The sequence below is a fragment of the Odocoileus virginianus genome, chromosome 24, assembly GCF_023699985.2.
Source record: "Odocoileus virginianus isolate 20LAN1187 ecotype Illinois chromosome 24, Ovbor_1.2, whole genome shotgun sequence".
Classification (NCBI taxonomy): domain Eukaryota; kingdom Metazoa; phylum Chordata; class Mammalia; order Artiodactyla; family Cervidae; genus Odocoileus; species Odocoileus virginianus.
The window spans coordinates 45700507-45725969 of record NC_069697.1 but is presented as its reverse complement, the minus strand read 5'-3'; the positions used below and the strand labels follow the sequence as shown (position 1 = coordinate 45725969).

The 25463-nt window shown below is 40.0% G+C and overlaps 2 protein-coding genes across 3 annotated transcripts in view; both read left to right on the top strand.

Annotated features, from left to right (window-relative positions):
* SRGAP1 (SLIT-ROBO Rho GTPase activating protein 1) overlaps nt 1–25463 on the top strand; it is a 296184-nt gene that overhangs the window by 155506 nt on the left and 115215 nt on the right. For both annotated transcript variants that reach the window (XM_070454662.1, XM_070454661.1), the window contains exon 4: nt 19977–20039. In XM_070454662.1, coding sequence (XP_070310763.1) covers nt 19977–20039 — 63 coding nt within the window. The remainder of the gene's footprint in view (nt 1–19976; nt 20040–25463) is intronic.
* Nucleotides 16237–18408, top strand: LOC139030946 (large ribosomal subunit protein eL39-like). The gene is made up of 2 exons (XM_070454892.1): nt 16237–16255; nt 18093–18408. The coding sequence occupies exons 1-2, from the start codon at nt 16237–16239 to the stop codon at nt 18257–18259; spliced, it is 186 nt and encodes a 61-aa protein (XP_070310993.1). The 3' UTR covers nt 18260–18408.

The window sequence follows — 25463 nt, the reverse complement described above, 5'->3', positions numbered from 1 at the left end:
CTTATTTCTGTTTGAATGTAAAAATATATACTCATTATAGAAATTTAGAATAACACCAAAAGATATAAAACTGGAAGTAAAAGCTACCCATATTAATACTACCTACTGCTAATATTCCTGACTATATCTTTTCTGTATTCATATGTGTACTAGACATGTGTACTAGACAAACATATATGCATATTAATATATATGTATTCTACAGAATTGAAATTTCATTGCAGATAGCCTGGGAACATGCCCTTTTCATGGAAAATATTGTTAGCATTTCCTATGTCTGGAAGAAATCTTTTTCTCTTTCAATGTAATTGTATTTATTTATCACGCTGGGTCTTCATGGCTGCACACGGGCTCTCTCTAGTTGAGGCCGGCGGGGCTATGCTCTTGTTGCAGGGGAGGTGGACTCAGAGTCGTGGGCACAGGTTTAGTTGTCCCATGGCGTGTTGGATCGTCTTGGGCGGGGGTTCAAACCCGTGTCCTCTGCATTGAAAGCAGATTCTTAACCACTGCACCACCAGAGAAGCCCTGAACGTGACCTTTTAAAACAGGATACTTGGTGCCTGCTTATTGTTTGACTGTCAGTACGGCGGTATTCTTTTCCTGTTGTTGGACATTTAAATCTTTCACACATCTTTGATATTTTTCTTATACTACTGAAGCAGAATTATTAGGTCAGAGAGTGGCATTAGAATATCATGCTTTGCAATAAATGCTGGAGAGGGTGTGGAGAAAAAAGGGAACCCTCTTACACTGTTGGTGGGAATGCAAATTAGTACAGCCACTATGGAAAACAGTGTGGAGATTTCTTAAAAAACTGGAAATAGAACTGCCATATGACCCAGCAATCCCACTTCTGGGCATACACACCAAGGAAACCAGATCTGAAAGAGACACGTGCACCCCAATGTTCATCGCAGCACTGTTTATCATAGGCAGGACATGGAAGTAACCTAGATGCCCATCAGCAGACGAATGGATGAGGAAGCTGTGGTACATATACACCATGGAATATTACTCAGCCATTAAAAAGAATTCATTTGAATCAGTTCTAATGAGATGGATGAAACTGGAGCCCATTATACAGAGCGAAGTAAGCCAGAAAGATAAAGACCATTACAGTATACTAACACATATATATGGAATTTAGAAAGATGGTAACAATAACCCTATATGCAAAACAGAAAAAGAGACTCAGATGCATAGAACAGACTTGTGGACTCTGGGAGAAGGCGAGGGTGGGATGTTTCAAGAGAACAGCATCGAAACATGTATATTATCTAGGGTGAAACAGATCACCAGCCCAGGTTGGGTGCATGAGACAAGTGCTCAGGCCTGGTGCACTGGGAAGACCCAGAGGGATCGGGTGGAGAGGGAGGTGGGAGGGGGGACCGGGATGGGGAATACATGTAAATCCATGGCTAATTCATTTCAATGTATGACAAAAACCACTGCAATGGTGTAAAGTAATTAGCCTCCAACTAATAAAAATAAATGGAAAAAAAATCATTGATAAGAAGAAAAAAAAAAAGAATATCATGCTTTGGATGCAATTCTTACTTTTTGCCTTTCTAGAGTAAAGATGGTCATGGCTGTGATTTACTGAGGAGTAATGTGGCCTCTGCAAAATAAATTGACTCTGTTATTAGCAGAAAACTACCAGTGTGATTTAGCACGCTGTTGAAGCAGTGGTAAATAATATAACAAGAGGAACATTTTCAAAGCACTTCAGTGCAGTGTAGCAGAAGAATTAAATGGTATTCTGGTGGCCTCAGGGGACAGCTTAATTATTGATGAGGCCTGGATAAATAAGTGAGTATAGTTCAAGGCTAACGCTACTAGCTGGTTCTCTTGAGTTTTACCACCTCTACAGTTAGCTCGTTTTTCTAGAAATTAAGAAACCATAGCTTGATTTTGATTTGAGTGTTGCACTTTTCTGAAATATTTTAGAAACTTTTTAATTTGTGTTTATAAATTGCTTAACAGGATCGCTGGCACATATTAAGTGCTTAATAAGTGGCAGTTGTTAGTGCTGCTGTTCCTGCATTTACATTGTTGCCTTTTATTTCCCGGTGACAACAGAACATATATGATATTTCCACTGTTTTTAATTGGAGTATAGTTGCTTTACAATGTTGTTAATTTCTGCCGTACAACAGCAGGAATCAGCTATATGTATACATATCTCCCCAAGACATGTGTGATTGACCTAGCCATAAATTTAGCATGTGAGTTATTATATAAGAGCATTCACCATCAGTTTATAAGCTTTATTAAAGACTTTTTTTTTTGTCCACACTACATGGCATGCGGGAACTTAGTTCCCTGACCAGCCCCCTGCCGAGGAAGCAGTCTTAACCACTGGATTGCCAGGGAAGTCCCCATCAAAGACTTTTAAATAGAACATGAAGCAGATGTTATGTGTCTCTCTCCTTGGAAACTGATATAATCTTAAAAAAACCCAAGGTCAGATAAATTGTACATTTTGTCACACAGCATTATATAGTAGTTGAACCCATAATTACATTGAGAATAGTTTTCAAAAAGTGCTTGAAACTTATTTATGGTAAAAAAAAAAAAAAAAAAAAGAAAGAAAGAAATCTGGAAGTGTATAGACCAAAATTATTTTAAATGGGTATCTCTAAGTTACTTTTATTTTCTTCTATTTGCTTGCCCATAATTTCTGATTTTTGTACAATGAACATGTTGTGTAAGACCCAAAGAAAACATTTATTGTAAACTAAAGCCTTAAAGACACTTGGCCCCAGGTACACCAGTGTTTACCACAGAGGAATGGGGAGCAATATCCAGTAACTAATTCAGACCTGATGCTATTTGTTAATGGAGAATTGGCCTATTCTCTAGGTCCACATGAAAACTGTGCTTTGACTAACAGTGTTAGGATGCTTAAAATGAAAAGACATGAAATCAGGGACCGACTGAGCAAGATGGCATGCCCCAGGACTGCAGCCTCCTTACCTCACAAGATCTCTTTGCAATAATTAATGAGATGTATAAATAGGAAAGAGTGGCACCATCTTTTTACCTTCAAGCAGATCCCATTACTCTGCTCACTCTATTGACTCCCACCTAACTCTAAACAGAAGGCTGTACCCCCACTTCCCTTCCCTAACTTTATTTTTCTCTCTAGCACTTACCCCTTTTTGACATGTTACGTATTTGGTTGTTGTTTATTCACTTTCTGTCTCGCCTCGATTTAAATGTAAGTTTCCGAGAGGAAGGAACCTTGTATTTTTCACTGAAACAGTGACTGGCACATAGTAGTTACTCTGTAAATATTTACTGAATGAATAAATAATGAACACTTAACATCTGTATTAGAAACCAGAGATGAGTGTCATCCACATAACAGAAATTTCAAGGCATTTCAGCAAGACCCCGTATTGAGAGGGCTCTATTTGCGAAACACTATCACATGCTGTCTACTTCCTAAGACAGAGAAATTAGAGAAGAAATGAGTCATGACAAGTCTTGGCATGATGGAATAGCTAAACCTCCAGCTTTCTGAGCTGAGGACTGAAAGGGGGTATCAAAAGAACCAAAAAGTACTAGAGAGGTTACAGAGAGGGTGTAGATTTAGAAAGCTATCTCATGAAGTTCTTCATGGACTCCTGTGCTTGCTCTGACTTGCACATGCTCGGGTCTGATCTTCAGCAGTATACCAGCAAAGACTTTGGGAACTGAACTAGGGGATAGGCCACAGCTTGGACTTCAGACTCGCCACTGGATAATGCATGTGCAGGTCAGATCCAAATAGTGCTACAAAGGTATTAGAACAGATACTGAAACCACAGCCCATAGAGGGCTGATCAGGATTTGCATCCTGAATTTCAACTAGGTTGATTTCTGGATAAGACAAAAACATTAACATTCTACATGTGGTTTAAATAAGACCGAGTCTCATAACATAATATTCAAAATATCCAGAGTACAATCCCAATTACTCAGCGTACAAAGAACCAGGAAAACCTCAACTGGCAGGGGACAAGAAAATAAACGGCCAATTCTGAATGACACAGATGGTGGGATTATCTAACACAGACTTTTAGAGCAACCATGATAAAAATGTTCCGAAAAGTGAGAGCAAATACTGTTGAAATGAATGGAAAGATAAAGTCTCAGCCGAAAAAAAAAAAAAAAAATAATAGAAATAACCAAATTGAAATTTTAAAATTGAAAAATACAGTTGTTCAGTCACTAAGTCACTTCCAACTCTTTGCAAACCCATGGACTGCAACACGCCAGGCTTCCCTGTCCTTCACTGTCTCTCGGGGTATACTCAAACTCATCTCCATTGATTTGGTGATGACATACAACCATCTCGTTCTCTGTCACCCTTTTCTTGTCCAGCCCTCAATATTTCCCAGCATGGGGGTCTTTTCCAGTGAGTCGGCTCTTTGCATCAAGTGGCCAGAGTATTGGAGCTTTAGCTTCAGCATCAGTCCTTCCAGTGAATATTCAGGGTTGATTTCCTTTAGGATTGAATCATTTTGATCTCCTTGCTGTAATCAAAACTAAAAACTCACTAGATGGGTTTCAATAGAAGAATAAGGATAACAGAGGAAAGAGATTAGTTTCTGTTAATCTTGAAGATAGGTTAGCAGAAACTATCTAATTTGAACAACAGAGAGAAGAAAAGATTGGGAAAAAAAATAGTCAGGGCCTCTGGGAGCTTTGGGACAACACTGAAGGTCTGATAATTCATTTCAGCAGAGTGTCCAAAGGAGAGGACAAAGAGAGTAGGTAGAAAAAATATTTCAAAAAATAATTGCAGGAAAGCTTCTCAAATGTGGCAAAAGAGATAAACCTACCCATTCAAGAAGCCAGCAAAACCCACACTAGCTGAATCCAAAGAAGTCCATACCTGCATACATCATAATTAAGAAAAAACTAACCAGAAAAAATATTGAAAGCAACCGGAGCAAAATGACACATTACTCATGGAAGAACAATTGGATGACTATGGGTTTCTCTACCTGCTAGATGCCAGAAGCACCTTTCTGGTTGTGACAACCAGAAATACCTTCAGAGGTTACCACATGTCCCCTGGGGGGAGTCAAGAGCCATTCATCCAACCTGAGTTTTCATTTTTCCAAGCATTGTTTAAAAGAAATTTTCCAGTTTGGTTTGCTTTTCAGTTACCTGATTTACAACTCTTGATTAAATTAGCAAATATGGAGTAAAGTAAAGACTCCCAATCTCTTATCTCTCATCAAGAGAATTTTGAAAAAAGAATAAATATATGTAGAATAGTAGTGTCTATTATATATATATACACACACACGTATTCAGTTTATTTGTTGTTACTGTTGTTTAGTCACTAAGTCGTGTCCAACTCTTTTGCAAGCCCATAGACTGTAGTCCACCAGGCTCCTCTGTCCATGGGATTTCCCAGGCAAGAACACTGGAGAGGGTTGCCATTTCCTTCTCCAGGGCATCTTCCCAACTCAGGGATCGAACCCGCATCTCCTCCATTGGCAGGTGAGTTCATTACCATGAGACGCCAGGGAAGCCCACCAGTTTATTCAGGTTCAGTTATTCATAAAAGATCAGCACTTAAGAAAGTTCGTTTTCAAAGGGCCTTAGACACTGAACCCATTCTCCTCATCCAAGAAGGAGATTACATTCTTAACAGAACTGATGGGTGCGGGGGGAGACTGATAAGCAGAGAACTCTCCCACAGTATTTCAAGGTGTCTGCGGTTGAGATCAACGAAGTCTGAAGCAACCTCAGAACAGTATTATGGTTGCTAGCTAAGGTTTCTTACCATTTGTAGACTGTTTAATTTCACACAGTGGGATTCTAAGAGATTTCCAGCAGCTGTCAGAAATGCCATATTGGGGGATGTAGCACATATAGCAAATATTTGAGTTAAGGAACACTTGTGATACCTTGAATGATAGCAATCCAAAATATGCAGTTACAAAGAGAGATTGAATGTGGCTGACAGATTGATTTCAGTACCTTTTAAATCTCATAGGGGAGAAAAAAGCTTTTCTCATTATTAGAGGGACTTCCCTGGTGACTCACATGGTAAAGCGTCCGCCTACAATGCGGGAGACCCGGGTTCAATCCCTGGGTTGGGAAGATCTCCTGGAGAAGGAAATGGTAACCCACTCTAGTATTCTTGCCTGGAAAATCCCATAGATGGGGAGCCTAGTAGGCTACAGTCCATGGGGTCTCAAAGAGTCGGACACGACTGAGCAACTTCACTTTCACTTTCATCATTAGAGAAGCAATTACATAGAAACAAACAGAAATTTTACCAACAAAATACTTTGTCAGATCAACCTAGAAACTTAAAAAATAAAACAAAATTTGACACTGGATATGTGAACTATATAAATTGAGAAAATCCCGTAATATTCAGTAATTGATAGTGAATAAATACAAGCATCACTGTCACTTTTTAAACTTTGGTAGTGTCCAGTGGAACACAGAACCATAATTGTCTAATGCATTGACTTGAATAAACATTCCCATTAAAATTTCATTTCTTGGGCTTCCCTGATAGCTCAGTTGGTAAAGAATATACCTGCAATGCAGAAGATGCCATTTCAATTCCTGGGTCGGGAAGATCCCCTAGAGAAGGGATAGGCCACCCACTCCAGTACTCTTGGGCTTCTCTTGTGGCTCAGCTGGTAAAGAATTCGCCTGCAATGTGGGAAACCTGGGTTCAGTCCCTGGGTTGGGAAGATCCCCTGGAGAAAGGAAGGCTGCCCACTCCAGTATTCTGGCCTGGAGAATTCCATGGACTACAGTTGTCATCGTAGGCCACCTCATTTTGGCCTGAACCTAAAGCTCGTATCAGTTACACAGCTGGCTGGGACTAGGAGTGTAGCCTGTAACATGGCAAAGCATACATCGTGGGGTAACACCTATCTGCGCTCTAGGAATGGCAGGGTGGGGGTGAAGGCTGCAGGCATGCAAGAACTTTGATTCCCAGTGTGAGGAGTTGGTCTGTTGTTATCTAAGCAACTAGGGTGTTTCCCCACTTGCTCAGCAATGAAGAATCTGCCTGCAATGCAGGAGCCACAGGAGAGGCAGGTTCGATCCCTGAGTCAGGAAGATCCCCTGGAGGAGGGCGTGGCAACCCACTCCAGTATTTTTGCCTGAAGAATCCTGTGGACTGAAAGGGCCTGGCAGGCTACAGTCCATAGGGTCACAAAGAGTCAGACACAAATAAAGCAACTGAGCATACACACACACACATCTAAGCAACTAAGGAAACAAAGAGATTTTGCATCAGGGTGTGACATCGTCAGTGTTGTTTTTGGAGAGCAGTGGAAGGAGTAAATTGGAATGAGAAAAAAACCAGTCTTGGGGAAACTAGTTAGCGAGCTGGTGCATTAGTAATGTGGGTGATGGTTTTTGCTCTGTCATGACTTATGGCCAGAGAGTATTTCCATACTTACAATGATATTGTCTTCTAAAAGTTCTCATTCATGTAGATCCAGAATGAATCAAATGGCTTTTTGTTGTTATTTTATGAAAGGTCTGATGGAAATTTAAAACCGGGACATTGTTATTCAGTCCATCCTAATCAGATTTTAAGGCTTCTACTCCTTTGTCTGATGGCTCTTTAGCTTATTAGGGGGAGAAAAAAATCTAACCATGATTCCAAGATTCTTAGGCTTACATTAACTATGCAAATGTGGGTTTGGACCAGTTCTTACAAAACAGTGTGATTGCAAGCAATGCAGGTCACTGAGAGGTGTATGTTGTCTCCTAATCCTCCCAAGATCTTAGCTTCCAGCCCTTGAAGTGTTATAAAGAAAGTGTCCTTAATACTACTAGCTGCAAGACAGTGAACAACTATCGCAGTTGTTGTTCAGTCAGTCAGGCGTGTCTGACCCTTTGTGACCCCATGGACTGCAGCACACCAGGCTTACCTGTCCTTCACCATCTCCCAGATTTTGCTCAAACTCATGTCCATTAAGTCGGTGATGCATCTTGTCTGCTGTTGTCCCCTTCTGCCCTCAATCTTTCCCAGCAGCAGGGTCTTTTCCAATGCATTGGCTCCTCACATCAGGTGCCCAAAATTTTGGAGCTTTAGCATTACTACTTCCAATGAATATTCAGGGTTCATTTCCTTTAGGACTGACTTGTTTGACCTCCTTGCTGTCCAAGGGACTCTCAAGAGTCTTCTCCAGCACCACAGTTCAAAAGCATCAATTCTTCGTACTCAGCCTTCTTTATGGTCCAATACTAACATCCAAACATGACTACTGAAAAAATCATAGCTTTAACTAGACGGACCTATGTCGACAAAGTAGTGCCTCCGTTTCTTAATATGCTGTCTAGGTTTGACATAGTTGTTCTTCCAAGGAGCAAGCATGTTTTAATTTCATAGTTGCAGTCACCATCTGCAGTGTTTTTGGAGCCCAAAATAGTAAAGTCTGCCACTGTTTCCACTGGTTCCCCATCTATTTGCCTTGAAGTGATGAGATTGGATGCCATAATCCTAGTTTTCTGAACGTTGAGCTTTAAGCCAGCTTTTTCACTCTCCTCTTTCACTTTCATCAAGAGGCTCTGTAGTTTTTCTTCACTTTCTGCCGTAAGGGTGGTGTTATCTGCATATCTGAGGTTATTGATATTTCTCCCAGCAATCTTGATTCCAGCTTGTGCTTCATCCAGTCGAACGTTTCTCATGATGTACTCTGCATATAAGTTAAATAAGCAGGGTGACAATATACAGCCTTGACATACTCCTTTTCCTATTTGGAACCAGTCTGTTGTTTCATGTCCTGTTCTAACTGTTGCTTCCTGACCTGCATACAGGTTTCTAGGGAGCAGATAGGTGGCCTGGTATTCCCATCTCTTTCAGAATTTTCCACAGTTTATTGTGATCCACATAGTCAAAGGCTTTGGCATAGTCAATAAAGCAGAAGTAGATGTTTTTCTGGAATTCTCTTGCTTTTTCGATGATGTTGGCAATTTGATCTCCAGCTCCTCTGCGTTTTCTAAATCCAGCTTGAACATCTGGAAGTTCACAGTTCCCATACTGTCAAAGCCTGGCTTAGGGAATTTTGAGCATTACTTTGCTAGCGTATGAGATGAGTGCAATTGTGTGTGGTAGTTTGAACATTCTTTGGCATTGCCTTTCTTTGGGATTGGAATGATAACTGACCGTTTCCAGTTCTGTGGCCACTGCCGAGTTTTCCAAATTTGCTGGCATATTGAGTGCAGCACTTTCACAGCATCATCTTTTAGGATTTGAAATAGCTCAACTGGAATTCCATCACCTCCACTAGCTTTGTTTGTAGTGATGCTTCCTAAGGCCCACTTGACTTCACATTTCAGGATATCTGGCTCTAGGTGAGTGATCACACCATCGTGCTTGTCTGGGCCGTGAAGTTCTCTTTTGTATAGTTCTTCTGTGTATTCTTGGCACCTCTTCTTAATATCTTCTGCTTCTGTTAGGTCCATACCATTTCTGTCCTTTATTGAGCCCATCTTTGCATGAAATGTTCCCTTGGTATCTCGACTTTTCTTGAAGAGATCTCTAGTCTTTCCCATTCTATTGTTTTCCTCTATTTCTTTGCATTGATCACTGAGGAAGGCTTTCTTATCTCTCCTTGCTATTCCTTGGGACTCTGCATTCTAATGGGTGTATCTTTCCTTTTCTCCTCTGCCTTTTGCTTCTCTTCTTTTCTCAGCTATTTGTAAGTCCTCCTCAGACAATCATTTCGCCTTTTTGCATTTCTTTTTCTTGGGGATGGTCTCAATCACTGCCTCCTGTACAATGTCATGAACCTCCATCAGTAGTTCTTCAGGCACTCTGTCTATAAGATTTAATCCTTTGAATCTATTTGTCACTTCCACTGTATAATCATAAGGGATTTGATTTAGGTCATAACCTGAATGGTCTCGTGGTTTTCCCTACTTTCTTCAATTTAAGTCTGAATTTGGCAATAAGGAGTTCACGGTCTGAGCCACAGTCAGCTCCCGGTCTTGTTTTTGCTGAGTGTATAGAGCTTCTCCATCTTTGGGTGCAAAGAATGTAAACAATTTGACTTTATTTATTTATTTATCTTTTATTATGTCTGATAGGCAGCTTTATTTTTTTTTTTGTTTGTTTTATTTTTTTATTATTTTTTTTCCATTTATTTTTATTAGTTGGAGGCTAATTACTTTACATCACTGCAGTGGTTTTTGTCATACACTGAAATGAATTAGCCATGGATTTACATGTATTCCCCATCCCGGTCCCCCCTCCCAACTCCCTCTCCACCCAATCCCTCTGGGTCTTCCCAGTGCACCAGGCCTGAGCACTTGTCTCATGCACCCAACCTGGGCTGGTGATCTGTTTCACCCTAGATAATATACATGTTTCGATGCTGTTCTCTTCCATTTGACTTTAGTATTGACTGTCTGGTGATGTCCATGTGTAGAGTCTTCTCTTGTGTTGTTGGAAGAGGGTGTTTGCTATGACCAGTGCATTCTCTTGGCAAAACTCTATTAGCCTTTGCCCTGCTTCATTCTGTATTCCTAGGCCAAATTTGCATGGTACTCCAGGTATTTCTTGACTTCTGACTTTTGCATTCCAGTCCCCTATAATGAAAAGGACATCTTTTTTGGGTGTTCTAGACTGTCTTGTAGTTCTTTATAGAACCGTTCAACTTCAACTTCTTCAGCATTACTGGTCAGGGCATAGATTTGGATTACTGTGATATTGAATGATTTGCCCTGCAAATGAACAGAGATCATTCTGTTGTTTTTGAGATTACATCCAAATACTGCATTTTGGACTCTCTTGTTGACTATGATGGCTACTCCATTTCTTCTAAGGGATTCTTGCCCACAGTAGCAGATATAGTGGTCATCTGAGTTAAATTCACCCATTCCAGTCCATTTTAGTTTGCTGATTCCTAAAATGTCAATGTTCACTCTTGCCATCTCCTGTTTGACCACTTCCAATTTACCTTGATTCATGGACCTAACATTCCAGGTTCCTATTCAGTATTGCTCTTTACAGCATCAGACTTTACTTCCATCACCTGTCACATTCACAATGGGATGTTGTTTTTGGTTTGGCTCCGTCTCTTCATTCTTTCTCGAGTTATTTCTCCACTTATCTCCAGTAGCCTGTTGGGCACTTACTGACCTGGGGAGCTCATCTTTCAGCGTCCTATCTTTTTGCCTTTTCATACTGTTCATGGGGTTCTCAAGGCAAGAGTACTGAAGTGGTTTGCCATTCCCTTCTCCATTGGACCACGTTTTGCCAGAACTCGTTTTGTCAGAACTCTCCACCAGGACCCATCCATCTTGGGTGGCCCTACACAGCATGGCTCATAGTTTCATTGAGTTAGACAAGGCCATGGTCCATGTGTTCAGACTGGTTAGTTTTCTGTGATTTTGGTTTTCAGTCTGTCTTCCCTCTGATGGAGAAGGATAAGAGGCTTATGGAATAATAAAACTGAACTATTGCGTTTTTGTAAAGTTCAGCATATTAAAAAGTGGTCTGGAAATATATCCATGGTATTTTTTAATTGTTACAGTCTAATTTTTACAGTCTCAACCAGAGTTCATGACACATTCTGATTTTAGCTAGGTCAGCTTATTTACATCAGCTCTTGAGAATTTGTGCTTGAATGATTCTTCATTTAGTGACACTAAAGTGCTGTTTCCAGTGTATCACCATTTTGAGTGGAGAAATATTTCTAGCATGAAACATTGTGCTTCTTGAAGAGTTAAAGTAATGCAAGCTGAACATGAAAATAGTTATTTCGTATACCTTATTCCCTGTAGGATTTAAAAGTTCAGTCTTGAGTTACTGCTTAATCTGTCCAAGTACTCTCTATACCTGGGCGGTTATGAGTGACACTGTGTGCCTGACTCAGCACCTTTGCCTGCTCACAGACAATACCTCATTTGCCAGCAATTAGATCAGTGAACATTCTAGGAGATAGCCCAGATAGTTCCTTTAAGGTTAAGCTTTGTCTTGTTTCAAAATTAAGCTCTGGTTCCCCTATAACTGGGCTTCCCAGGTGGCTCAGATGGTAAAGAATCTGCCTGCAATGCAGAAAATCTGGGTTCAGTCCCTGGGTTGGGAAGATGCCCTGGAGAAGGGAATGGTAACCCACTCCAGTATTCTTGCCTGGACAATTCTATGGCCAGAGGAGCCTGGCAGGTTACAGTCCACGGGATCGCAAAGATTCGGATACGACTGAGCAACTAACTGTTAGACTAATTCTAACCATTTTCCCTGTATCTACTATTGCTTTTCCTAATTTTCTCACAGTTTCTAGTGGCATGGAATTTTATCTAAAAGAATGTTGATTATTTTTCTTCTTGGAAATGAAGTCGATTGTGAGGATGATTCCATGTACTGATATTTAGTTGTGATTTTAACAAGTACAAAATGATGTCCCTTGACAGATAAAAAGGAAATGTGCAAAAATGCTATTAATATGATCCAGAAGTTTGCTTCAGACCATTAAGCCCAACCCAACTTTTTCCATTAGGCATTTTGGAGGATGCTATTGCTGCTGTCTTCAGAGTTTACAGGAATTAAGAGAATGAATTATTATAAGAACACATGAACATGAGCTTTTGGAAATTTAAAAGCATGTACACTGTGGAAGTATGGGCTGACACTTTTAATCAGAGTTCACATCCAAAACTCACCAAGCGTAAGACACTAAAATGATATGCAACCCTCTTATTAAATATTTAATCTGGTTTTTCTCCTTTCTCAGCCTCACTCTGACTCAGCATAAGGTTAGGATTTCTTGACTGATCGTCACAATAGATTTACTTTATAAAATAACTCCACGAGAGGCCAGAGGCCCTCTGAATTGGTCATTTAATACAACCACATGGATTACTTGATTGATTGCTCAGTGTACTCAATTATGATTGTTTTAATTATGCTCTTTCTTCTGCCCTCCTTTCTCTCCTTTCTGGGAGGTTCCAGGGAACAAGCCTGCAGTTCTCTAGGAATAGCGATCTGGCCAGGGTCCACCCAGTGTAGCTCTTATCACAGAGCTCCGTGTAGGAAGCTTTGGGCCCATCCACCTCCTCCATGAGACTGTGAGCTCTGCAGGGCGGAAGCCAGGCTTACTCAGCTCTGGGTCCCATTCATTCATCAAAAGTCTATCAAGCACCTAGTGTGCCAGGCACCAGAGCAGTCCCTAGGAATCCCTGCTTTCAAAAAAAACAAGACCCCTCTGTTTATGAAGAGAAGTAGAAACATGAGGAGTGTAATAATAACAGGCGGCATCCGTTTAATGCTTACTGGATGCTGGATTTTGTGTCAGGTGTTTAATATGGACCATCACGGGGACTTCCCCATCAGTCCAGTGGTTAAGACTGAACCTTTCAGTTCAGGGGGTACAGGTTTGACCCCTGATTGGAGAGCTAAGATCCCACATGCTTCTTGGCCAAAAAACCAAAACATAGAAGCGATATTGTAACAAAGACTTTAAAAATAGTCCACATCAGAAAAACTTTAATAAAATAAAATAAGAACCATCCAAATAAGACCCCGTGATGTAGAGACTATTGGCATCTCTGTTTTGCCATTGAGGAAACTCAAAAAATCAACTTATGCACAGACAAGAGTTTGAAAACGTGTTCAGTCTTATAGTTTGAACATTTAACCACTAAATCATACAGCATATAAGTGATGATGAATGAATGTATTATAAAGTCCCAGAGAAGGGAGGGTCTAGTCTCTTCATTTGAAGGACATGGTAAAGTTACAGTAAATCCTTGTCACATGTAGGGATGTAGCAGGCCAGAGAAGGAAGGGGGAATTCAGGCAGGGGGACAGCATGGGAAAAGCAGAAATGGGAAAGCAGGACCTGGGAATGAGCAGTTCATGAACAGGCTGAAGGATGTGGTTTGAGATTTGTGGAAGGAAAGGTAGACTGGTTTGACGGGGGAAGTTATGAGTGATTTAAGAAACTGGAACGCCATCCTGAAAATATTATAGCAAGCATTTGATGGGTTTTAATCAGAGGAAGGACATAGTTAGATTTTTATCTTAAAAGGAAATTCTAATACCATACAGAAAAACAGATCAGTCAGAATAGATGGAATTGATGGCTTCTCTTTCAAAAGAGATGATGCAGGTCTTGGATAAACCCCAGATTCTGACATGAGTGACCCTATTGTCCTGAAGCATTATAAGTTCATCATAACCCTTTTAGAAAGTACTCTTCCGATACGAATCAAGGGTCTTAATTTCACGTCTGGGAATTCATATTAAAGAAACAACATAAAATGCAAGAATGCCTTCAGAACAGCTTTCATGATAGTAGTTCAGAGTGCTTAAAATATATTGGTGAAGTTAAATGAATAAGTAAGTAATTGAATGGTGGAAAATAGTGGAAATAATGGAAACCATAATAGAAAAATGGCTAAGATAACCTTCACTGGCTAGTTATAAATCAAAAATAATGTTCAGAAAATTATATAAGCACATAGAAAAATATTTGATAACTGAAAAAAGCAGAGTAAAATAGATACTTTATTACTGTAGAATGATTACAACTGAGACCTATGTTTAGATAAACAAACTTGAAGGAAATACACTGATCAAATTATAATAGTGGTGAAAGTGAAAATCACTCAGTCATGTCTTTGTGACTCCATGGACTGAAGCCCACCAGGCTTCTCCATCCATGGGATTCTCCAGGCAAGCATACTGGAGTGGGTTGCCATTCCCTTTTCCAGGGGATCTTCCCAGCTGAGGGATCAAACCCAGGTGTCCTGCATTGCAGGCAGATTCTTTACCATCTGAGCCATTTTATCCTCTTGTTCTCTATTTTTCCATTGTTCTTCAATATACTTAATTTGTTTTTATAACGGAAAAGGTAGACACTTTGGGACTGTACGTTTTGGACTTAAGTTTGAGTGACAATAAATAGGAAACAATTAAAAATTGACTTAGTATTCAAGTCAGGGTTTAGACACTGGAGACATTCAATAAATGTCAACTGAATGGAAGCTCTGATCAATTTTCCGTCCCCTTTGGTTAGAATCTTAGAATCCTATTGCAATGCATTAGAAGTTTTACCATCATCTGAACTTACGTAGGCCCACAGAATGGGGGAAAAAACTCTGCTTTCCAACTTCATACCTGAAGCAGTTGGAGAGAACTCACCTTCCCTGTGCAAAAGTAATCACTCAGTCTCAAATAACATAGAAAAAACTTTATTTCAGACATACATCATTTCATAAAGTTATTTTTTTCTCCTGTACAAAGGGAACATTGATTGCTTTTCTGAATACTCATATCATTTTTCTTACCTAGCAGCTCTTGGTCAAGGGTCTGTTCTCTCGGTTTTCAAATTTTTAATGAAATAGAATCCAGAGGTGTACTTAACCTGTTGAGTTTTGATGGACTTTGATAATCCAGATACTTTCTAATTAAAGGACTTCAGTGCATTAGTTGAGTAGGTCAGCATACTGTGTGCCACAGCAGATGTGTTTTGGTTTAAGATTGCTGCTTTTGGGGTCCAGAGTCATATTTAGAAGGAACACTCCCTTTTCTCTGTTACTGTAATAAATTGAAAACATGTTTAAAGTTGAGGGAGGGGACACCATGAAGTGATCTGTTCATTGTTGTTGTGTCACGAGAGAAGAGCATGGCAACCCACTCCAGTATTCTTGCTCGGAATATTCCACGGACAGAGGAGCCTGGCAGGCTGCAGTCCATGAATTCACAGAGTTGGACTCAACTGAGTGACTTTCACTTTTTTACATGCCATAAGAACAGGGACCAAGCCCCCAGCACTCAGACTCAGTCTTGATATTGTCCAGCCAAGTGTCTGCGAACAAAAGGGTGTGCAAATTCATGTTTCACTCTCTAGTCACATGGTCTCGTGTTTCAGCACAAAGCCCAATTCTTCAACCATCGCTGCAACAGAAGGAGTGGTGGTAGGGAGAAAATGGTTAATTTCGAGGTTACTGATTATATCATGGGGGGTTTAAATTGTCATTCAAAGCAAACAAGTAAGTGGAAACTTCGGTGATGTGTCGTGAGAGTAGCCAGGGGGTCTTCCTACCTGAAAATAATTCCCCACCAACTTTTCACAAAATTTAAGGTTCACACTGGAGTCTGGTCCTTCAAGGGCCTCTTGCATGAGTCGTATATGACTTATTGCATTGGCTTATCCATTTCTTAATGGATGTTTGATTAATTCATCTGATACCAGTAGTAATAGGACCCCCATGAAAATGGAGCACAGGTAAGTTCAGTGAACACGAATGGCAAGGGTATATGGAGGTAAGAAGGGTTCAGGGGCTAGAGCACAGTACTTGAGTCCCTTCCGAATCAGGGGTCACTTAAATGGATCTAAAGGCCAGGCCAAGGGGTGGAGTGGTTTCGGGGGACATCAAATTAATTTCAGCCAGGATCTGCCAAGCACTGTCTGCGTGGGAGTCAATGGAATAAGTATCCACAGGACCAAAAGAAGGAAAAATAGAACTTGGCCTTTTCACTCAAGGGAGTTAGCATTACAGTGTTTAGGAAAGAATTAAATAATTAAACATTTATGGGGTGTTTACTGTGTGATAGGTACCATTCTGAGTGCAATGTCTGTGTCATCTGACTGATGTTGTGATCAAGCCTATGACATAGGTACAAGGACTGCATTCCTTTAATAGGTTTGGAAACTGAGGCACAAGGGAATTCAAAGCCTTTCAGATTTTGGTCCCAGCATTGACTCCAGAGTCCTTGTTTTTAAGCATTATTCTATACTGCCTCCCAGATAACTTTTAATTTCAGGGCCTCTGAGCAAAGGTAAACAAAAATGTGACAGTATGTGTGTAATGCCAGATTTCTTCTACCTTGTTACCTGAAATCTTGTAGAATATGAAATATGCAAAGAATCTTTTTTGCTTGCCCGAAGATACTTGACTTGGATACTTGGATGCTTGACTTCTGATCCTAAATTTTCTTGGCTTGGGGTTAATTGGACCTAAGGGATTTTTTCTGTTTTTGTTCTAAAGCCTTAGCCAAGAAATATTTTCTTTTCAGACTTGCTACCTGCGATGTAGGCAGTCGAGCAGAGTTACTTGGTGGCCTTTGATCCCATTAGAGAATTCTGAATTGGTAGCTCAGATCCTTAAATGAAATACGATATTAAAATAACACCAAACTGAGGTCATAGGAGATTGCAGTGTAACATATGCAGTCAGAATAGCCGGGATTTAGGGCAAATAAAAGGAGTTTCAGTTGGCTTCATCTGCTCACTTTGTGCCTTTCCTTTCCCTCTCCACAGATTGTTAACCCACCTCTTCACTTAGCAGGAACACAGCAAAACACAAAATCTCTTAACTCCAGTGTAGGGATTTTAAAACTCTCAGAGTCTGATAATCAGCAGCATCCTTATCACTCCAGGAAAACCCGAGACAAATGCTTCTACTGAACTGGAATTTCTCAGAATCCAACGTCTGCCCTCATGTCATCTTCCCGTGTCGTGAACATTTTTTATGTTCACGAATTTTTGCTTCATCACATTTGGCCTTTCTTAAGGGAGGCCTATCCCAGTGACCTTGTGTTTGCAGATGGACTGTGTTTCATCTGAGTCCTATTATTTTATTAAGGGTGGTCTGCAGGTCCTGTTTTTCTGCCTCCTTAGGAGTGACCAGCCTTCAGCAAAGGTAGTAGCTACTTCAGCAGTTACACAAACAGTATTTCAATGTACAGATTCTTTTAGCAAGTGTTGATTGGAAACTTTCTGTGTACTGAAGCAGAACCTGGCCTAGGGTCTCCTTAAATTCCATACCCTCATCTCCTCACTTGCCTCACCTAGTTCTGGTCTTGAGTCCATGCAGTGTATAGGACACCAGGATCACAGAACTGCTAAAGATATGGCCTTTTATCCTATCTGGCAGTCTGTTGGAGACACATCAATCAACCATGGATATTGTTGTTATTATCTCAAACCGTAGATTAAACCATGCTACACATTTTTTTATTCATTCTCTGTAGCTGACTAAAGGAGCTCAAAACAAGAAAAGTAATCTGGATATATGATTTCCTTTAAAGTAGCTTACAGATTTTCCTGAAAAAAAAATAATCAAAATACTTCTCTGTGAAACCCTCGGAATTAACCTAGGGAAAAGTATCTTTAATGCTGTCATTGCTTTCAGGATCAAGCGATTCCTGGCCAAGAAGCAAAAGCAGAATCGTCCCATTCCTCAATGGATTCGAATGAAAACTGGCAATAAAATTAGGTACAACTCCAAGAGAAGACATTGGAGAAGAACCAAGTTGGGTCTATAAGAAGCCTCACATAAAAAGTGGCACACGTGTTAAGACCACTTATTTAAGCAGCCGTATCACAGTGAGAACATCACTACTGTAATGCTTGGCTCCTGATGTTTCTTATTTCCTCACTATCAGTCGAAACCAGTAATAAATATGTAACGGAACTGTTAAAAAAAAAAAAAAAAAAAAATGCTGTCATTGACCAACTGAGTGAAAGAGTAAAACTCTCTTTTTTATCTTAATGAAAAGATAACAATAATAACTGCAGAGGCAAAACATATGTGGATCATAAGTGGCCTTACCAATTCACTACTTTGAAAGTGTTTTCTTAAAACTAAAATTGTCGTCCATCAAAGGGAAAGACGGGTATCATATGTTATCACTTATATGCAGAAACTTTAAAAAGGATATAAATGAACTTAATTACAAAACAAAAATAGAGTCGAAGACATAGAAAACAATCATATGGTTACCAAAGGGGAAAGCGGTCGGGAGGGATAAATTAGAAGTTTGGGACTAGCAGACACAAACTACTACATATAAAATAAACAGCAAGGTCCTACTGTATGGCACAAGGAAGTATATTCAATATTTTGTAATAAACTGTAATGGAAAAGAATCTGAAGATTAAATGACACTCCTTGGAAGGAAAGTTATGACCAACCTAGACAGCATATTAAAAAGCAGAGACATTACTTCGTCAACAAAGGTCCATCTAGTCAAGGCTATGGTTTTTCCAGTGGTCATGTATGGATGTGATAGTTAGACTATAAAGAAAGCTGAGTGCAGAAGAATTGATGCTTTTGAACTGTGGCGTTGGAGAAGACTCTTGAGAGTCCCTTGGACTGCAAGGAGATCCAACCAGTCCATCCTAAAGGAGATCAGTCCTGGGTGTTCATTAGAAGGACTGATGCTGAAGCTGAAACTCCAATACTTTGGCCACCTGATGCGAAGAGCTGACTCATTTGAAAAAACCCTGATACTGGGGACGATTGAGGGCAGGAGAAGGGGATGACAGAGGATGAGATGGTTGGATGGCATCACCAACTCGATGGACATAGATTTGGCTGAACTCCGGGAGTTGGTGATGGACAGAGAGGCCTGGCGTGCTACGGTTCATGGGGTCGCTAAGAGTCGGACACGACTGAGCAACTGAACTGAACAGATTATATACCTGTGTAACTGAATCACTTTGCTATATACCGGAAGCTGACACAACATTGTTAATCAACTGTGCTTCAGTTAAAAAAAAAATTTGTAGTCAGTCAAATACTTATTTTGGAAAGAGAGAGTTAATTTCCCTTTTGGCTTCTGACTTAGATTTTTAGAATTCATGCTGCATAATTCCCTTGTGATGATACTGAGATGGGAAACTAGGAGCTAGAAATCATCTTTTAATGACTTTAAGTTCTGCCACTCAAGTTCTGAGCAAGCCCGATGCTTCACCTCACTTACTTTTTCCCTCCTTTCTTAATAAAGTCTGATTTGGATGGTGGGAGAGCCACTCACCCTTGTCCACGTATTTGCTTCTGTCCAGCCTGCGGTGATCTTGGGTGCACACACTGAGTATCTAGAAGGGCCATTTAGTGGAAGATATTTTATTATATCAGGGCCATCTTCCATTGTGTTACACACATTCTTCTATTTTCAGTCTGAGCTTTTTAAGATGTAAATCATCAAGAAACAAGTTTCTGTAACATTTTTTAATATGCTGAATTTCTTCTTATTACAGAGCAAAGAGATTGCATTCCAGCTTCATGAGGATTTGATGAAGGTTCTCAATGAGCTCTATACGGTAAGCACATAACCTTTCTTTAGGAACAATCTTTGGTTTAGAATTCTGGTTTGCGGAAACGCTTCTCTTATTAGAACTCATTCCAAGTAGAGCGTTGATGAATGCTTTTCTGGTTGAAATGTGGAACCTACAGACAGATGTGCACTACGATATTCTTTTTCTGCTGTCTGCCAATTTGAAGAGACTGTATTCAAGTAACTACATATATGCAGTCAGAACACTTCAAGAAATGGGACTATAGTTGTCCACAAAGGGATGTTTTTATTTTTTTATTTTTTCTCTTTTTTTATTTTTTTTATTTTTTCATTTATTTTTATTAGTTGGAGGCTAATTACTTTACAATATTGTAGTGGTTTTTGCCATACATTGACATGAATCAGCCATGGGTGTACATGTGTTCCCCATCCTGAACCCCCCTCCCACCTCCCTCCCCATCCCATCCCTCTGGGTCATCCCAGCGCACCAGCCCCAAGCACTTATCTCAAGTGTGAAACAGATCGCCAGTCCAGGTTGGATGCATGAGACAAAGGGATGTTTTTAAATGGTTGGATTATATGTGTGATCTGTTTGTTTATTCTACTCCAGAATATATGGAGGGGGGTAATCTCTTTTTCCTTCTTGGCAATCATTTGCTTTTCTGAATGTAAATTTTATTCAACTTAATGCATATAAGCAGAAGAAATTAAATGATTAAATATTAAAAAAAAACAAAATCAATGATTAGTCATATGCCTATGTAAATTTTGTTTTACACTCAGTGATCGTATTATTAAATACAAATTTCTTTTGAAGGAACTTGATGAGTTTTTATTTTATAAGAGAACAGCATATTGAATTGAGTAATATTAATTTGTTCTGACTAAAGATATTTGCGTTTTCATTACAAAAGATAATTTAAATTTTCCTTTATAGGCAAATTAAACCTGAGACTTATTATTAAAATATGTTTCTTGATTTATTATTTTATTTGTTCCTAAAAAGCAAGTGTGTAAAATGCAGTTTTGTGTTTTTAAATTGCATTTAATGCTCCATTGATACTTGCTAATTAAAAGAACCTGTAGTTTTAAAGTTTAAAAGAGGTGATATTTTTATAAAATTCACATTCCAGTTTTTCTGTGTGTGTGATAAATTTGTTTTTATGCAGCATATTTGCTACACCTGTGCTTTTAGTTAAATTACAGTTTCTAATTGCTGCTGCTTTCTTTAGAAACTTAACTTCACATGCAAAAACCTCATAAGGTCATACTCATAAAAAATACCTAATGAGGTTGAGTTTTTGATGATAAAAGTCATTTGTTAATTTCGGATAACCAAAGGTATCAAGCATTTCTAGAAATCCTGGACATAGAATTTAAAAGTTAAAGGAACATTGTACCTCTGAGACTTACAAAAAAGAAATTCTGTCTTCTTGCATTGAACTGTTTTCAGATGAGGGCTTTGTGGCACTTTTCTTGTGGTTTCCTTTGCTTGCTCATTGTTTTACCTAGAAATATAAGTCAGTTTCTAAAACTTTAAAAAATCTAATAGTTGTCATGGCATCATAAACAACAACCCGTTGTTTATGGTCTGAAACTAGCAGTGCTAGTCAAAGCAACAGTGGCAAAGATAAGTTTGACTTTTGAATATTAGAAAAGTCAGTAGAATGTCATGAAAATTTTACCTCAATGGGGATGTGTCTAGAGAAATTTCTCCTGGATTCAGCCTATCAAGTGCAACTAGACATTTAGGAGACTATAGTTGAGTTAAATAAGTTGATACTTCCTCAAACCTCTGATCAGGATCAGTCTGAAAGCCTGAAGGAGCCAGGTTCTAGAAAAGGCCACAAGAGTTTCATTTAAATAACCCTGTCAGTCATTTGATCTTTGAATCAGTTGAGGAATCAAGGCACGAGGACACAGGCAATGAGGTTTTCATTAGGTAGTCTGTAGATCACTGAGCTCTTGGAAGAAGCTTTTACTTTAACCAAACCAGAGAGCATGCACATTTGTGGTCAGAGGTCATGTTCCTTTGGTCATGTTCCTTTATTACACACACACACACACTTTTTACTCTAAAAAGTGATTATTTTGTCTCTCTTGTAGTTTAAGTCCAGATAGATAAATTCTGTCTTGTTCAAATGAAAGCTGTCCATTACTCATATTCAGTTTACATTCAGAAAGGAAGAAAAGGTGAAGAGTATTTGACCAGAGGACCAGAGATTAGGGGAATGTGGTTTAGGTTCTTTATTCAACCACTGACTGGTCACAAATAAATTACCCTCTGAGTTGCATCATGCAGAGAATTTTTTTGTAATTTTATTGATCGATTTTATAATTGGCTGTGCTGGGTCTTTATTGCTGTGGGCTTTTTTCTAGTTCCTGTTTACCAACAAAGGTCTGTCTAGTCAAGGCTATGGTTTTTCCAGTCGTCATGTATGGATGTGAGAGTTGGACTGTGAAGAAAGCTGAATGCTGAAAAATTGGTGCTTTTGAACTGTGGTGTTGGAGAAGACTCTTGAGAGTCCCTTGGACTGCAAGGAGATCCAACCAGTCCATCCTAAAGGAGATCAGTCCTGGGTGTTCACTGGAAGGACAGATGTTGAATCTGAAACTCCAATACTTTGGCCACCTCATGTGAAGAGTTGACTCATTGGAAAAGACCCTGATGCTGGGAGGGATTGAGGGCAGGAGGAGAAGGGGACGACAGAGGATGAGATGGCTGGATGGCATCACTGACTCGATGGGCATGAGTTTGAGTAAACTCCGGGAGTTAGTGGTGGACACGGAGGCCTGGCGTGCTGCAGTTCATGGGGTTACAAAGAGTCGGACACGACTGACCGACTGAACTGAAGAGCAGAGGCTCTCTCTAGTTGCAGCATGAGCACGTCCCACTGCAGAGACTCCCCTGTTGCAGAGCACGGACTTCAGGGCCCTCAGGCTTCAGCAGCTGTGGCTCCTGGGCTCTAGAGCCCGGGGTCAGTAGTTGTGGCGCACAGGTTTAGTTGCTCCTCGATACATGGATCTTCCTAGACTAGGGATCAAACCTGTGTCTCCTGCACTGGCAGGCGGATTTTTCACCACCGAGCCACCAGGGAAGCCGCACACATAGAATCTTGTACAACTGATGATGTAATAATGATTGTTCAAGTAACATATAAAATATGTAGCCTCAGGGAAATGAGAATGCTATTAATTGCCTTTTCAAACAAATTCCCTCCTCCCTTTCTCTTAACCTTTACTCCTTAGGAGTTGAAGGTGAACTCCTTTTTTGAGAGGTGCATTAACTGCCTTAAACTAGTGGAGTGCTTTATATTACAACACAGTCAGCCTTAGCAGTGGGCAGTAACCTTATGTGTGGGCTTCCCTGCCCAAAAGTAATTCTCATATAGGTCTGTTAATAATTCCAAATACTCTATCAGAAACTATTGTCTTAAATAAGATACAAATGCCCAAGACAAATAGAAAAGAATACCATATAATCATTTTACATTTTAATTGAAATCGGTTTTATCAGATCCTTTGAGAACAGATTATATCCATCTGGCATGAAGGCCTGGACCGCTGAGCAGGGGAGAGAAGATGGTGGCATCCAAGTGCTGTCTGGAAGGAGAGGAAAGGCTGTGAAGACATGAATCCTCTTTTCTATAATTTTGCCTCATCCTTGCCTTTGTTTATAGAAATGGGACCTCAAAATGGTTTTGGGCCAGCCACAGTAGTTAGGATTAGTTGGACCTTTAACAGGTACTCTATCATGCCAGGGAATAATGATATAAACAAGATAGACATTTATTATCTCTGTCACATAGAAGAATTTCAGAGATTGGCAGCCCAGGACTGGTATGGAGGTTACATATAGCCATAGAAGAATCTGGCTCCTCCTAATACACTATTCAGAGAAAAGTAACTGTATCTTTGTCCTCATATTTCAAGGTAGTTGCTAAAACTCCAGTCATTATACCTGCATTCCTGAAGTGGAGAAAGGAGACTCCAATAGGAGAAAGGAAAGAAGGGCAGGCCCTCTGTCTCTTACAAAGACTTAATGAAGGTTCTGTATCACACTTTCACCTACATCTCATTGGCCAGAACTTTCGGTTTCAATTTCAATTCAGTCACTCAGTCATGTCTGACTCTTGGCGACCCCATGGACTGCAGCATGCCAGGCCTCCTTGTCCATCACCAACTCCCAGAGTCCACCCAAACCCATGTCCATTGAGTCAGTGATGCCATCCAACCATCTCATCCTCTGTCATCCCCTTCTCCTCCTCCTTTCGGTCTTTCCCAGCATCAGGGTCTTTTTCAAATGAGTCAGTTCTTCGCATCAGGTGGCCAAAGTTTTGGAGTTTCAGCTTCAGCATCAGTCCTTCCAATGAATATTCAGGACTGATCTCCTTTAGGATGGACTGGTTGGATCTCCTTGCCGTCCAGGGAATCTCAACAGACTTCTCCAACACCACAGTTCAAAAGCATCAATTCTTTGGTGCTCAGCTTTCTTTATGGTCCAACTCTCACATCTGTAAATGCCTACTGAAAAACCATAGCCTTGACTAGATGGACCTTTGTTGACGAAGTAATGTCTCTGCTTTTTAATATGCTGTCTAGGCTGGTCGTAACTTTCCTTCCAAGGAGTAAGCGTCTTTTAATTTCATGGCTTCAGTCACCATCTGCAGTGATTTTGGAGACCCGAAATATAAGTCTGCCACTGTTTCCCCTATTCCCCATCTATTTGCAATGAAGTGATGGCACTGGATTCCATGATCTTAGTTTTCTGAGTGTTGAGCTTTAAGCCAACTTTTCCACTCTCCTCTTTCACTTTCATCAAGAGGCTCTTTAGTTCTTCACTTTCTCCCACAAGGGTGGTGTCATCTGCCTATCTGAGGTTATTGATATTTCTACCAGCAATCTTGATTCCAGCTTGTGCTTCGTCCAGCCCAGCATTTCTCATGATGTACTCTGCTTATAAGTTAAATAAGCAGGGTGACAATATACAGCCTTGACATACTCCTTTCCCAGTTTGGAACCAGTCTGTTGTTCCATGTCCAGTTCTAACTGTTGCTTCTTGACATGCATACAGATTTCTCGGGAGGCATGTCAGATGGTCTGGTGTTCTCATCTCTTTCAGAATTTTCCACAGTTTATTGTGATCCACACAGTCAAAGGGTTTGACATAGTCAATAAAGCAGAAGTAGATGTTTTTCTGTAACTCTCTTGCTTTTTCGATGATCCAGTGGATGTTGGCAATTTGCTGTCTGGTCACTCTACCTTTTCTAAATCCAGCTTGAACATCTGGAAGTTCACAGTTCATGTACTGTTGAAGCCTGACTTGGAGAATTTTGAGCACTACTTTGCAAGCATGTGAGATTAGTGCAATTGTGTGTGGTAGTTTGAGCATTCTTTGGCATTGCCTTTCTTTGGGATTGGAATGAAAACTGACCTTTTCCAGTCCTGT